The following is a 13,208-nucleotide window of genomic DNA, read 5'->3' as shown; positions in this document are numbered from 1 at the left end:
CCATTTCTCTCTGTCCTATCCAACAACAACAACAATAATAACTACAACAATAAAAAAAACAGCAACAAGGGCAACAAAAGGGAATAAATAAATAAAATAAATATTAAAAAAAGAAAAGAAATTGATGAATCAAACATTCACAAACATGAGATGTATATTATACTCAAGAAATTCTTGTTCTTTTGGTTTTCTTTTAATACAGTTCATAATATCTATATGTAAGCTTCACAAAATAATTTCAACATCAAGTTTTTGGTGATAATGGACCTTAAAATTGATAGAAAAGTAGTTCAATAATAGTTTGGCATAGAAATAGAAAATAGTCTGTTCCTAATGTAAAAATTAGGGTATCCTCCTAGGGAAGGCACTGTTACTTAATTTGTATAATTTTACTGAAAGAAATAGTAGAGCAAGAGTTTTGAGGTCAGACAAACCTGAATTTAGTATCACAGCTCAGCTCAATTTTTTTTTTTTAGTTTTTTATTAGCAACTCAATATTGATTTACAAAATGTTAACAGGGGTATAATTCCACACTGTTCCCACCACCAGAGTTCTGAATCCCAAGTCCCTCCATTGCAAAGCACCACAGTTCTCCCAAAGTTGCAGATAAAGGTTAACTGTCATCTCTACTACTACTATCTGTCTACATTTGTATACAATTGCCCCCCTTTTCTTCCAGGCCCAGTCCTCTCTTCCCTCCAGGCCACACATAACCCTATTACTATATCCAAATATTTCTCACCTTTTCATCCCCTCTCTCTGGGACCTGATAGAGCTGGAGTTCAGAGCCCTCTTACCCTCTTCCTATCACTTCTCCCTCACTAGATGATGGATCAAAGTTGTTTTGGGGATGCAGAAGGTAGGGGTTCTGGGTTCTGTAATTGCTTCTCCGCTGGAATTGGGTGTTAGCAGGTTGATCCATACACCCAGCCTATTTCTGTCTTTCCCTAGTGAGGTAGGGCTCTGGTATCTCATTGTTGTCTTTATTTGCATTTCTCTGACAATCAATGACTTGAACCTTTTTTTTTAATATTTGTTGGCCTTTTGGATCTCTTCTGTGGTGAATATTCTGTACATATCTTTTCCCCATCTTTTTGTTGTTGTTGTTGCTGTTGTTGTTGTTGCTGCTGAGTTTGGTGAGCTCTTTATATATTTTATTAGCCTCTTGTCTGATATTTGGCATGTAAAGATCTCCTCTCATTCTGTAAGGGGTCTCTTTGGGTGGTATTTTCTTTTGCTGCACTGAAGCTTTTTAATTTGATGTAGTCTCATTGGTTTATTTGTGTTTTAGTCTTCCTTGCAATTGGATTTGTATCATTGAAGATGCCTATAAATTTAGATCTAAAAAAGTTCTGTCAATATATTCCTCTAAGTATTAGATATTTTCTGGTCTAACATCCAAGTTCCCCAATTCAGAGAATGAAAAAGTTTGCCCCAGAACAGTGAAGTCACTTATGGATGATTCCCAGGCACCACTAAGAACAATAATTTAGAAAAATTGCAAACTGACTGGACTGAGATTCTTCTTTTTTTTTTTTAATTTATAAATAGGATAAGAAGGGTACAACTCCACACAATTCCCACCACCAGAACTCTATGTCTCATGCCCTCTCTTGTTAGCTTTCCTATTCTTTAACCCTCTGGGAATATGGACCCAAGGTCATTATGAAGTGCAGAAGGTGGAAGGTCTGGCCTCTGTAATTGTTTCCCTGCTGAACATGGGTGTTGTCAGGTCAATTCATACTCCTGAAGAGTATGAGAGCCTGCCTCTCTCTTTCTCTAGTGGGGCAGGTCTCTGGATAATCAGAGCTCCAGGACATATTGGTGGGGTTATCTGTCCAGGGAAATCTGGTTGGCATCATGCTAGCATCTGGAACCTGATGGCTGAAAAGAGACTTAACATATAAAGCCAAGCAAATTGTTGACTAATCATGAACCTAAAGGCTGGAATAGTGCAGATGAAGAGTTGGGGGGGGGTCTCTGTTTTGTAGATGGCTAGTAGGCATATTTTTAAGTTATATTCCAGAGGGCCTGTGGCTATACTAGTTTTTTTTCCCCTGAGCCTGAAATCTGAAATGCAAGTGGATCCAAGTTATTTAAAAAGCAATGATTATACATATCAGTAATTTATTTTGAATATAAATTAATTGAACTTTATGCAATACAGTGGACTTGAATTTGCATCAGGATAAAAAGTAGAAAGTCCATATTTACACCCTGACTTAAAATCCTGAGAAACTAACTTTATTATATCTTAAAGGTTCCATCTTTATCCTTCTTGGTAATCTAACTGTTGTAATTTTAAAGAGAAAAAATGTGAAAAGAAATTATACTAAAGTTATTATGTCAATTTGCTTCAGTAAGAGTGTTTACTTTACCGTCATTATCATTGTCTTTTTTATTTTTGTAAGAGAGTTAACTGTCTTCCATATTCTGATAAGATTTTCAAAATATGGCTTCACTAAGACTTAAAAATATGTATTACTTTAATTTATAACTATTTAACTTGAAAATGGCATTTTTTCCTCATCACATTACTGGGAGGAATAGTGATTTAGAAGATAACTATCACTTAAGTACAATTTTTTGTCCCCCCATGACAGATAACTGCACTGGACCCCCAAAACCTACTATCCCCTACCTCCCCTTTCAGAGTCCTTGGCTCTGCTATAATAGACCACAGCTAGTCTAAGTTTCACCTTCTATTTTTCCCTTCCTCCTAACCAAATAATGTCTACATGTCCATGTCATCTTTATTGTATATATCTGTATCAATATTGTATGCCTCAAAGGACAAATACATTTTAATATTTTATAGTGTTCATTATTTTACACACACCAGAGCTTTCAGAGGAAGATCTAAAAATTCATTTGTCACTCATACCACATGTAAGACATCTGAATACTTCCCAGCCTTCCCACACCCCTCTAATGTAGAGAAATTATCCCAGTGCATAGTGGCAATGTCAATTAAGAAAAACTTGCCTTTCTGAATTTCAATTCATATAGCATGTTTATTCTCTTAGTAGAATGTTTATGAGAAGTAATTTGGTTCTAATTAGCTTTGGAATCAAATGTCAAAAGATCCATATATTTATTCATGCAGTTCAGAATTTCTTCCTGAAACAATTTTTGTTTCTCTCCATTTGAAATCTAGATCACTTTTAGAATGCTATGTAAAAATTCAAAAACAAGAGGTAGAATGTTCTTGGAAATGAAATTTTAACTGCTTTTGCTCTTCATAAATAAAATTGAAATTATTTCTAAGTTATTATTGAGCTTTTACTTAATCTGCATTATTTATAAAACATTAAAGTCAATGTAGAAATAGACAGCATACCATATTTATATTTGAGATTTTTATCAAAAATGAAATCTGAAAAATATGACCCTAATGATCAAAGTGCCCAATTCTTATTTTATTAGCTCTAGATATGCTACCTTTATCCTTTATAAAAGCACTGACTTTCCATTTAATTCAGTTTTGTTCTTCTTCAAATGTTTAATTCTCTACCTTAAATAACATTCAGGATGTTTTCCTAGAAATGGAGTCAACCATCTGAAAGTAATTTCTGTGTCTGGTATGTAGGGAGTATAATGGGCATATATGGCATTCTTGTAGCTTAACATTCCTTACTATACTCATTTTCATCAAAATATTGTCTAAAATATTCAGAACAGATGTGTGGAGATTATATATATATTCTCCTTACTCTACAGAAAGCTTTTGTGGGAGCATTAAAGGGTATGTCAGACTTAAGGAGAATTTTTTATGCAGCTGAGACTGCTACTTTTCAAGTTCTTTTTTTTTTTTTTCTTTTCTTTTTTTTTTCCTCCTCCAGGGTTATTGCTGGGCTTGGTGCCTGCACCATGAATCCACCGCTCCTGGAGGCCATTTTTCCCCCCTTTTGTTGCCCTTGTTGTAGCTTCGTTGTGGTTATTATTATTGCCCTTGTTGACGCAATTCGTTGTTGGATAGGACAGAGAGAAATGGAGAGAGGAGGGGAAGACAGAGAAGGGGAGAGAAAGATAGACACCTGCAGACCTACTTCACTGCCTGTGAAGCGACTCCCCTGCAGGTGGGGAGCCGGGGGCTCGAACCGGAATCCTTACGCCGGTCCCTGCGCTTTGCGCCACATGCGCTTAACCCACTGCGCCACCGCCCGACCCCCACTTTTCAAGTTCTGTTTATCACTCTGCAACTGAATGATTTTAGCATGTTTAGTGAAAGTATAAGAGGTTATGTAGTTGAAAAAGGCAATAATTCATTAATATTTCAATTGACATCATGGTAGATTAACATGGGAATATTTATAAATAAGGAATCAGAAGAAAGGGCTTCTATTTCTTTTTTTTAATTTTTATTAGTGATTTAATAATGATTAACAAGACTACAGGATAACAGGGGTACAATTCCATATAGTTCCCACTACCAGAGCTCTGTTTCCCATCTCCTCCATTGGAAGCTTCCCTATTTTTTATACTTCTAGGCGTATGGACCAAAACTCTTTATGGGGTACAGAAAGTGGAAGGTGTGGCTTCTGTAATTGCTTCTTCACTGGACATGGACATTGGCAGGTCGATTCATCCTGTAGTCTGTTTCTATCTTTCCCTGGTGTGGTAGGGCTCTGGAAAGATAGTCTTTGTGGCACATTTCAGGACTATCTTTCTAGAGTGCCTGAATAGGCTGACCCAGCCTCTCTTCAGAGAGTGGAGCAGTCCCTGCCATTGCTGCTCTACAGTTAGGGCAAGGTCCTAGAGAGAGGACTTCTATTTCTTACTTGATTATTACACAGATATTAAAACAGTAGAGTTAGGTTAATATATTACCTTAGGAACAAGCAAAGGAAGAAGGGGAACAGAAAGCAAGAGTGGGAAAGAAACTGAAAGTATAGGTGAACCTCATGAAATTTAGAATCTTTAATAGGGGCAAAATTCAAATAACTTCTTTAATACTTTTTTTTATGCTGTAACTGACATGCTATAAAGGGAATCTGCAAGTGAAAATAAGAACAAATGTAGAGAAACTCAAACTGTGACAAGAGACCAAAATGTCTTAAGGGTAATTACTTTATTGCTTAAATCTGAAAAGTCCCAGTGAAATTAAGAAGAAAAGAGAGAAGGAAAAGCAGAGGAGTATAGTATTCTGGGTGCCAGATGAAGGAAGTGTTTCAAGAACGAAGCAGTACTGTTTGGAAAATGCTGAAATCAGAAAATTCAAGGATTCTGAGTATTGTCTATTCTAGCAACATGGAGGCACTAGTGACCTTGACAGTAAGTTTAGGTGAAGTTGTGTGGACAAGAGCTTCATTGGAGAAGTTTTAAGAGACAGAAATTCCACATACATGTGAGATCGCACAGTGTTTACTCTTTCTGTGTCTGCCTTATTTCACTTAGCATACTGTCTTTCAATTTCATCCGTATTGTCTTAAGTGATTGGATTTACTGTTTGTGGCTGTTGATGAATAATAATCCATTTAGGGGCTAGGGGAAACAGCATAGTGGTTCTGCAAAAGACTTACATGCCTGAGGATTTAAGCTCCCAGGTTCAGTCCCCAACACCACCATAAGCCAGAGATGAGCAGTGCTCTGGTGTTTCTCTCTGTGTCTTTCTCTCTGTATCTTTCTCATTAAGGTAAAGTAAATAAAATATGTTTAAAATAATATTTAATTTATGCATATATTTCTTTTTTAAATAAACTAATATTTTTAATTTTTATCATCTTTATTTATTTAATAGAGATAGCTAGAAATTGAGAAGGAGGGGGTGGTAGAGAGAGAGAGAGACATGCAGCACTGCTTCACCACTCATGAAGCTTTCCCCCTGCAGGTGGGGATTGGGGGCTCGAACCTGAGTCCTTTCACACTATAGGATGTATGCTCAATCAGGTGTGCTACGACCCAGGCCACTTGCATTTTCTTTTGCCATTTGTCTGTTGGTGGAGACCAAGGTTGTTTTCATTTATTGGCTGTTGGGAATAATGCTGCAATGAATGTGAGAGTGCAGGTATTTCTTTGAGATGCATGTAGATAGATAGATACATACATACATACTTACATTCATACATACATACATACATACATAGGTAGGTAGGTATATAAATATAGATATGCTCTGACAGTGGGATTGCTGGGTTTTCATATGGTAGATCTAGTTTTATTTTTTAAGGACCCCTGTACCTTTTTATATGGTGTAACTTGGATTTCTCTAAGGGAGTAAGTAGATCTTGAATTCTCACTCCACCCCAAAAAATGCTAACTATGTGAAATGACAGATGTATGAATTAATTTGATTGTGCCATCATTTTATAATGTATATGTAGACTACATCTTGAACATCTTTAAAAGTCCTGATATACAGCTATAATATATGAAAAGTATTGTCAGTTGCACTTCAGTAAAGTTAGAAAAAGCAAGAAATAGAAGGAGAGTAGTGGGAAACTGAGAATATAAATGCGGGTTCTCGGAATGTAAAAATAAGGAGAATGTGAAAGTAAGGCAGTAACTAGGTAACATATATTTCATTCCAAATCAGTAGAATTTTTGAAAAGTGTCACTATGTATAAACAAGTATTATTATGAAAAATAGCAACTAATACAACTTTTTATTGAATGGATTTTTCATTTTCCAAAAGATTTTTCTTAGTGGCTTGGAGATGAAGAGTGTTTTTATTTCTTCTTTTTTAGTTTTGAAGAAATTACAAAATGTCTGCATGCTAATGGGAATCATTAGTGAGAAAGGAAAAAGTCGGTATTGTGGAACAAGTGAGGAATGCTTCAGTATTGTCCCTTGAGTAGTTAAGAAGGAATAGGAATAATTTGGGGTAGGTAGTTCTAGTGTTTTGTGAAATTAAAATGTTGCTATAGATATGTGGAGATAAACATTTCCAAGCTACAGTATCTGTATGTTTAAACTAGAACTAATTTAAGCCAGTTCCTATATTTTGGTTTATATAAGAATGTTAACTTATATTAGCTGTTTTAATTTGTTTAAATGTGTTATGTTAGTATGCTGTAAAAATTTATAAAACTGATACTTTGACACATCATTTGTTACACTTAAACAGTACATAAAATGTACTTGTTTTGATTTACATTGTTAAATTTATAGTTTTTCAAGCAGACAAATAGTTGATGTCCTCCAAAAGTAAATTCTAATACAAATTTTTAACCTCCATTTTTATCTGATGTGTTTTCCTTAGTTCCATATTAGTAATATGCAGTATACTTTTGTTAAAATAGCAACTCCATGAAAATACAATCTAAGCCTTCTGCACATTTTCCCTATGGTTAATGACATAACCAGACATATTAAAGGCTTAATTACTTGCTTCAGTGACTTTGTTTCATGAGAATCTTAGAGTTAATGACCTAAAAAAAATTGTGACTGCAATCATGCATTTAACATTGTGTGTGAAATGAATTTCTTCTTATTTTGTATATATATATTTGATTCCAAGCCAGTAGAATCTTTGAAAAGTATCACTGTGTATAAACATATATTATTATGAAAAATAGCAACTAATACAACTTCTTATTTAATGGCTTTTTCACTTTCCAAAACATTTGGTTACTGGCATGTAGAAGCAGTGCTAGACCTGCTAACTGTTTCAGTTTTAGTACCACTTTGAAATGCAGTTGATTTGAAAACAAGATTCAGAAGAAATAAATTGTAGAGATTTTGAAAATAAGACACTTATAAGCACTGCAATTCTGTAGGACTGAGTCTTCAAACTGCCTTAAGGGGCATGGCATGAAGATCTTTCTATAAACCTGTATCCCACCCTGGATGGACAAATAATCTATACCCTCTGTAAAAGCATGGGAATTATTCAAGATAATCTTTATTATTAGGTGATCATTAATAAAGTTGCTTGCCTGTTTTGAAAGGAAGTCTTTAAATAAATACTGCAATTTTTATTCATTAGTAAGTTTATCAGATTTTCAAAGAGCATAGCAAAACATACTAAGTAAATTACCAGCATACATAATAAATGGCCATGTAATTGGCACGTTTCCTTAAGAACAGAAGTAGAAGTCTTCTAACAGAATTTCGTAAGATATGGATTAATACAAAAATTTATTGAAATTTATCTAAACAAGGAAGGAAGTGAAGAAGATATAGGGTGATTGAGAGTTGCAGGTAGGTGGAAAGCTCAATAGATTAAAGGGGTAAGGATCATCGGAATGTTGAAGGGTATGTGCTAGAAAACCAGAAAGCGGTAGTTAGAAAATAGAAGACTGAAAGTGACTACAGCTGTTGTAGATGACAGTATAAACATGTAAATGGTTGGAGGAAAGAACCTCAAGTAACTGAGAGTCCGGAACATTAAAAGGAGAATGAATATTGATGTCACCAAAAATTATGGCAAGAAGTGTGGTATTTAAGTGCCTGGGCTTGTTCCTGCAAAGTATGTGTTTTGAGGCAAGTTACATAACTTTTATCAGATTCTTTAGCTGGTAATGTGAGAGTAATGATGTATTTCTCATGAGGATTAAAATCAACATTTATAATTTCCTTAGAGTGTACTTGGTAAATGGTATGCTCATCAGTGTTAGTACAATCTAGGCCTGTTTGAGTCCCTACTTCTCATTCATTCATTGAGATATACTAAACAGTTGTTTTATGGCAGTTGTGTGCTAGGTACAAGCATACTTCAAAGGTATTATAGGTTTGATTTCAAGTCATTAAAATGAGTCACATAACTTTATAATTTATAATAAATATAAAAAGTTATCTTTACATTATTCAGTAGTGTATTAGGTGTTTGATAGTATTATTTAAAAAAAATATGTTGGTTGGCAGGCAGTAGTGCACTGGGTTAATTACACCTAGTACAAAGCACAAAGACCTGAACAAGGATCTAAGTTCAAGCCCCCAGCTCCCCACCTGCAGGGGAATCACTTCATAAGAGATGAAGCAGGTCTACAGGTGTCTGTCTTTCTCTTTTTCTCTCTAACTCCTCTCCTCTCTCAATTTCTCTCTGTCCTATCCTATACAAAATGGAAAAAAAATGGCCTCCAGGAGCACTGGGTTTGTAGTGCAGGCACCAAGCCCCAGCAATAACCCTGGAGGCAAAAAAAAAAAATTAAAAAAAATAAAAATAAAAATAAAAATAAAAAATATATATATATATATATATATATGTTGGTTAACTGTGAATATAGACTTCAGTTAAGTGTGTGTTGGAAAACTGGTGTCCATAAATTAGTTCAATGCCACAAACCTTCAACTTGATTTTTAAAATATCCTCAGTATTGGGGGCTAGGTGGTAGCGAAGTAGGTTACAGTGCAAAGGACTGGCGTAAGGATCTGGGTTTAAGTCCCCAGCTCTCCGCCTGCAAGGGGGTCGCCTCGCAAGCAGTAAAGCAGTTCTTCAAGTGTCTACCTTTCTCTCCCCCTCTCTGTCTTCCCCTCCTCTCTCAATTTCTCTCTGTCCTATCCAACAACAACAACAGCTATAAAAACAATAACACCTACAAGGGCAACAAAATGGGAAAAAATGGCGTCCAGGAGCAGTGGATTCCTAGAGGAGGCAACGAGCCCCAGCAATAACCCTGGAGGCAAATATATATATATAGTCTCCTCAGTATTTAGTAAGTACAAAAAAATCAAAACACTATGAAGCAAGTAGTCTGTACCCTTTTAAAACTTTTGTATGATTTTCTTTGGTTGTTTTGTGCTTCATGAATTTTAAGCCAAACATAAAGTATACACTTAAGGGTGGAGGAGATAGCATAGTGGTTATGCAAAGAGACTCTCTTGCCTAAGTCTCCAAGGTCTCAGGTTCAATCCCCCATACCAACATAAGCCAGAGGTGAGCAGTGCTCTAATAAAATAAAATAAATTTTTAAAAAATATACCTAAGCCACACCAAAAAGTTAACCATAATGTCTAAACCAAGAGTTTTCTTGTTAAATTAAAATGTTGCATAAGTAGGAATACAGACCTAGAGAGAAATAGGATAGATCAAAGCAATAATTGCTTGGATCTGGAAACTAGACTTGTAACTTTTTAGAAGAGATTTTTGGGGAAAACCCAGCTATAGGCCATGAATAGGATTCTTGCTCTGTTACTGAGGCCTGGAGATATCCAAAATTTATGACAACAGGACCTGGGAATTAGTAGAGATGAGCAGTTAACATCATGATTTTCCAGTATCAAATAGTGGGTTAACCCAGTAAATAGATCAAACAGAAGGGGCTACATTTTGGAGATTGGCTATCAAGATATAGATTCTTGGACATTTGAGAATAAAGCAGAGATTTAGTTACTGAAAATGAGGTGCATTCATTGAAATAAGGATCCTCTTTATAAAGGACCATATTCTTAAAGTCTGGGGCTCCTAAGAGAGCAAACCTAGCCTGTTCTTTATTATTTATATAAAAAGTACCTTACGTTTGCATTATCACCTGGCCAATTGCTATGGGCAGTTTCACCTTCTGTCTCAAAACGCACATGTTTTTTTTTTTTTTCATCTACACACAAATGCCAACCATAATGTTGCATATGAGTGAGTGTGTTTTGCAGATGGTAGCTAAAAATCAGTATACATTTGAGCGGACATGGGGAAGAAAAACAATGTGATATGAATTTTGTTCTCTGTGTTTAGGCAAGCTACGACCTATATCTATGCCAGTGGAATATAATTGGGTGGGGGACTATGAAGATCCAAATAAAATGAAGAGAGATAGTAGAAGAGGTAAGTGTTCTAGAATTTCAGTGTAGGCTGGGTTGTTGGAACAAAAAAAAACCAAATTAAAATGTTAAGTAGATTATTATGGCTTTAGTGGAAAACTTTGCATTCTTTCCTTGACTTTATGGTTCACCCAAACCAATTCAGACCGATGTTTGACTGTCTTGCTCTGTTTTTAAATCAATATCTTCTCTGAATGCTTCCTGAGGGATTCCAGGTAGATAGGTACAACGTGAAAATAACCTGGTTGTTATTTGAACGTTAATGTTTTGAAAACAAGGTCAGAAGTGTGAAACTGCATAAAATAATTAATTTCAATGAATAGGAAGAGTTTGTGATCAGTCCCCATTGGTCCGCAATGCAACCACATCACTTTTGTGTTAATACAACCTTAAAATGAGCATCAGAACATGGGTAAAAACTAATGGACACTGGGCCAGTGACACTAACGAAAACCATATGGAAATGGAAAAAAAAAAACTGCTTTGCTTTTATTTCTCTTCTGTTTGCTGTTCAGGGTTATCTTCTTACTTAGGGGTGGGCTACAGTTGAAGTATCTACCAAAAGTAAGTGTTTATGTTCACTTATCTTGCTTTTGAGGTGAGATGCAAAAAGAGCAACTAAAAGTCCCACTACTGAATGAAATTTGACCAAGTGTGGATATGGTGGGCCCCAGTAGGTCATACTGCTACTTCCATTTTCCAAAATAGAGAGCCATAAGGTTGTAGATGAAAAGGTAAAACAAATTGAAACACAGCAAAATAAAAAATGGCTGATAGAACCTAATCTCACTAAACTTCCTTCATGACATGTTTAACCCATCTGCCTATTACTATAGCTAGTGTACAGAATTTATTACTACACAGATTCAGAGACCACACCGGTGTCTGCGAGCATGAATAGCATGAATTTGTCAGTTCTCTTAACATTTTCTTTATAGAGAAAGCAATTCTGAAATGTTGGTAAATAAAAGAACATCAACAAATTCCTAAATGTCTATGTACTCTTTCCCTTTCACAAGTTCAGTTTTTAACCTCATTTATTTTATAGATTGAATCAAGAAAATAGAGAAATGCCATCTCCAAATCACTCTTGGAATTTCACATGATAATAACATTTTGGGAGGGTGAATTCTTATGAAGTTTCATCACAATTAGTTTAAGCATGGCACCTGTAAACCTAGTTTCCTAACTGTTGGTTTATAATGTGTATTTTAACTTCTCCTAGCCTGACATAGGTCAGTGTTTTTCATCCCTTTTGGGATGAAAGATTTTCTGAGTCACACACCCAGAATTTCTGATTCTAGTTCTGTAAGTGATTCCAATATAGTTGGCCCAGACATAAAACATTTCTTATTGTCCCATGATTTCAAATATTTAAGATCTATATTTTCTCCACATAGATATTTTATAAATTAAGTCAAGTTATATTTCATAAATATTTTTAGTAGCACAGCTGGGAAAGAATGGTACAATTGGAATATGAGAATATTTATATTGGTATATTTATCTCTCTTTGCATAGAAAACTCTCTACTCCGATATATGAGCAATGAAAAAATTGCTCAAGAAGAATACATGTTTCAGAGGAACAGCAAAAAAGACACAGGGAAGAAGTCCAAAAAGAAGGGTGATAAGAGTAACAGCCCAACTCACTATTCATTGCTGCCTAGTCTGCAAATGGATGCACTGAGACAAGACATCATGGGTACACCTGTGCCAGAGACCACACTGTACCATGTAAGTAAAACTCCAAGCATTCAGTGATACAGCTTTTATTGGGAAATTCTTTTAGGTAAATTCCTGATAACTTATCTTTATCCTACTGCCAGTTATTTACACAGTATTCTAGTTTTAGAATTTATGCTCTTAGAAAAGCATGATGGTTCATTGACTTTAGTTGATGTGTGCAAGAGTTCATATGTTAATCAGGCAAGACTTTTAATGAAGTAATATAACAAAATTGAGGGAAAGCAATCATTAGATGAGAAAGTATCAGTGTGATGATACAAAGTGAATGGGCAGCTGTAAAATTCAACATTTTAAGTGGAGTTTTTAGGGCCGAGGAGAAAGTACAGCAGTAGTGCACAGGACTTGCCAGCAAAAGGCTCCAGGTTCCATCCCTGACACCACCACTAGCCAGTACTGAGTGGTCAAATCACAAACAAAAGCAATAAAAGTGGAATTTTTAATATTTTTATGATTTTATTTTAAAATTATCATCTACTAAATTGGAGGGTGGTGCTTGAGACAAAATAGGAAGATAAAGTACACCATTATAAGAAGAGAGAGCCAGGCAGTAGCGCATTGGGTTAAGCACATGGTGCAAAGCACAAGGATCGGCGTAAGGATACTGGTTCAAGCCCCCAGCTTCCCACCTGCAGAGGGATAGCTTCACAAGTGGTGAAGCAGGTATGCAGGTGTCTTTACCCCACCCCCATCTTCCCCACCTTCCTCGATTTCTCTCTGTCCTACCCATCAACAACGGCAATAATATTAACAATAACAACGA

The 13,208-nt window shown here is 35.6% G+C and overlaps 1 protein-coding gene across 6 annotated transcripts in view; it reads left to right on the top strand.

Annotated features, from left to right (window-relative positions):
- CNKSR2 (connector enhancer of kinase suppressor of Ras 2) overlaps positions 1–13,208 on the top strand; it is a 299,057-nt gene that overhangs the window by 193,778 nt on the left and 92,071 nt on the right. For 3 of the 6 annotated variants that reach the window (XM_016195185.2, XM_007538937.3, XM_007538952.3), the window contains 2 exons: positions 10,615–10,704; positions 12,222–12,436. In XM_016195185.2, coding sequence (XP_016050671.1) covers positions 10,615–10,704; positions 12,222–12,436 — 305 coding nt within the window. The remainder of the gene's footprint in view (positions 1–10,614; positions 10,705–12,221; positions 12,437–13,208) is intronic. The other 3 variants (XM_060182888.1, XM_007538945.3, XM_060182889.1) reach the window with 1 other exon arrangement.

This window comes from Erinaceus europaeus, chromosome X (genome assembly GCF_950295315.1).
Source record: "Erinaceus europaeus chromosome X, mEriEur2.1, whole genome shotgun sequence".
NCBI lineage: Eukaryota > Metazoa > Chordata > Mammalia > Eulipotyphla > Erinaceidae > Erinaceus > Erinaceus europaeus.
This window is presented reverse-complemented; position numbering and strand designations above follow the sequence as displayed.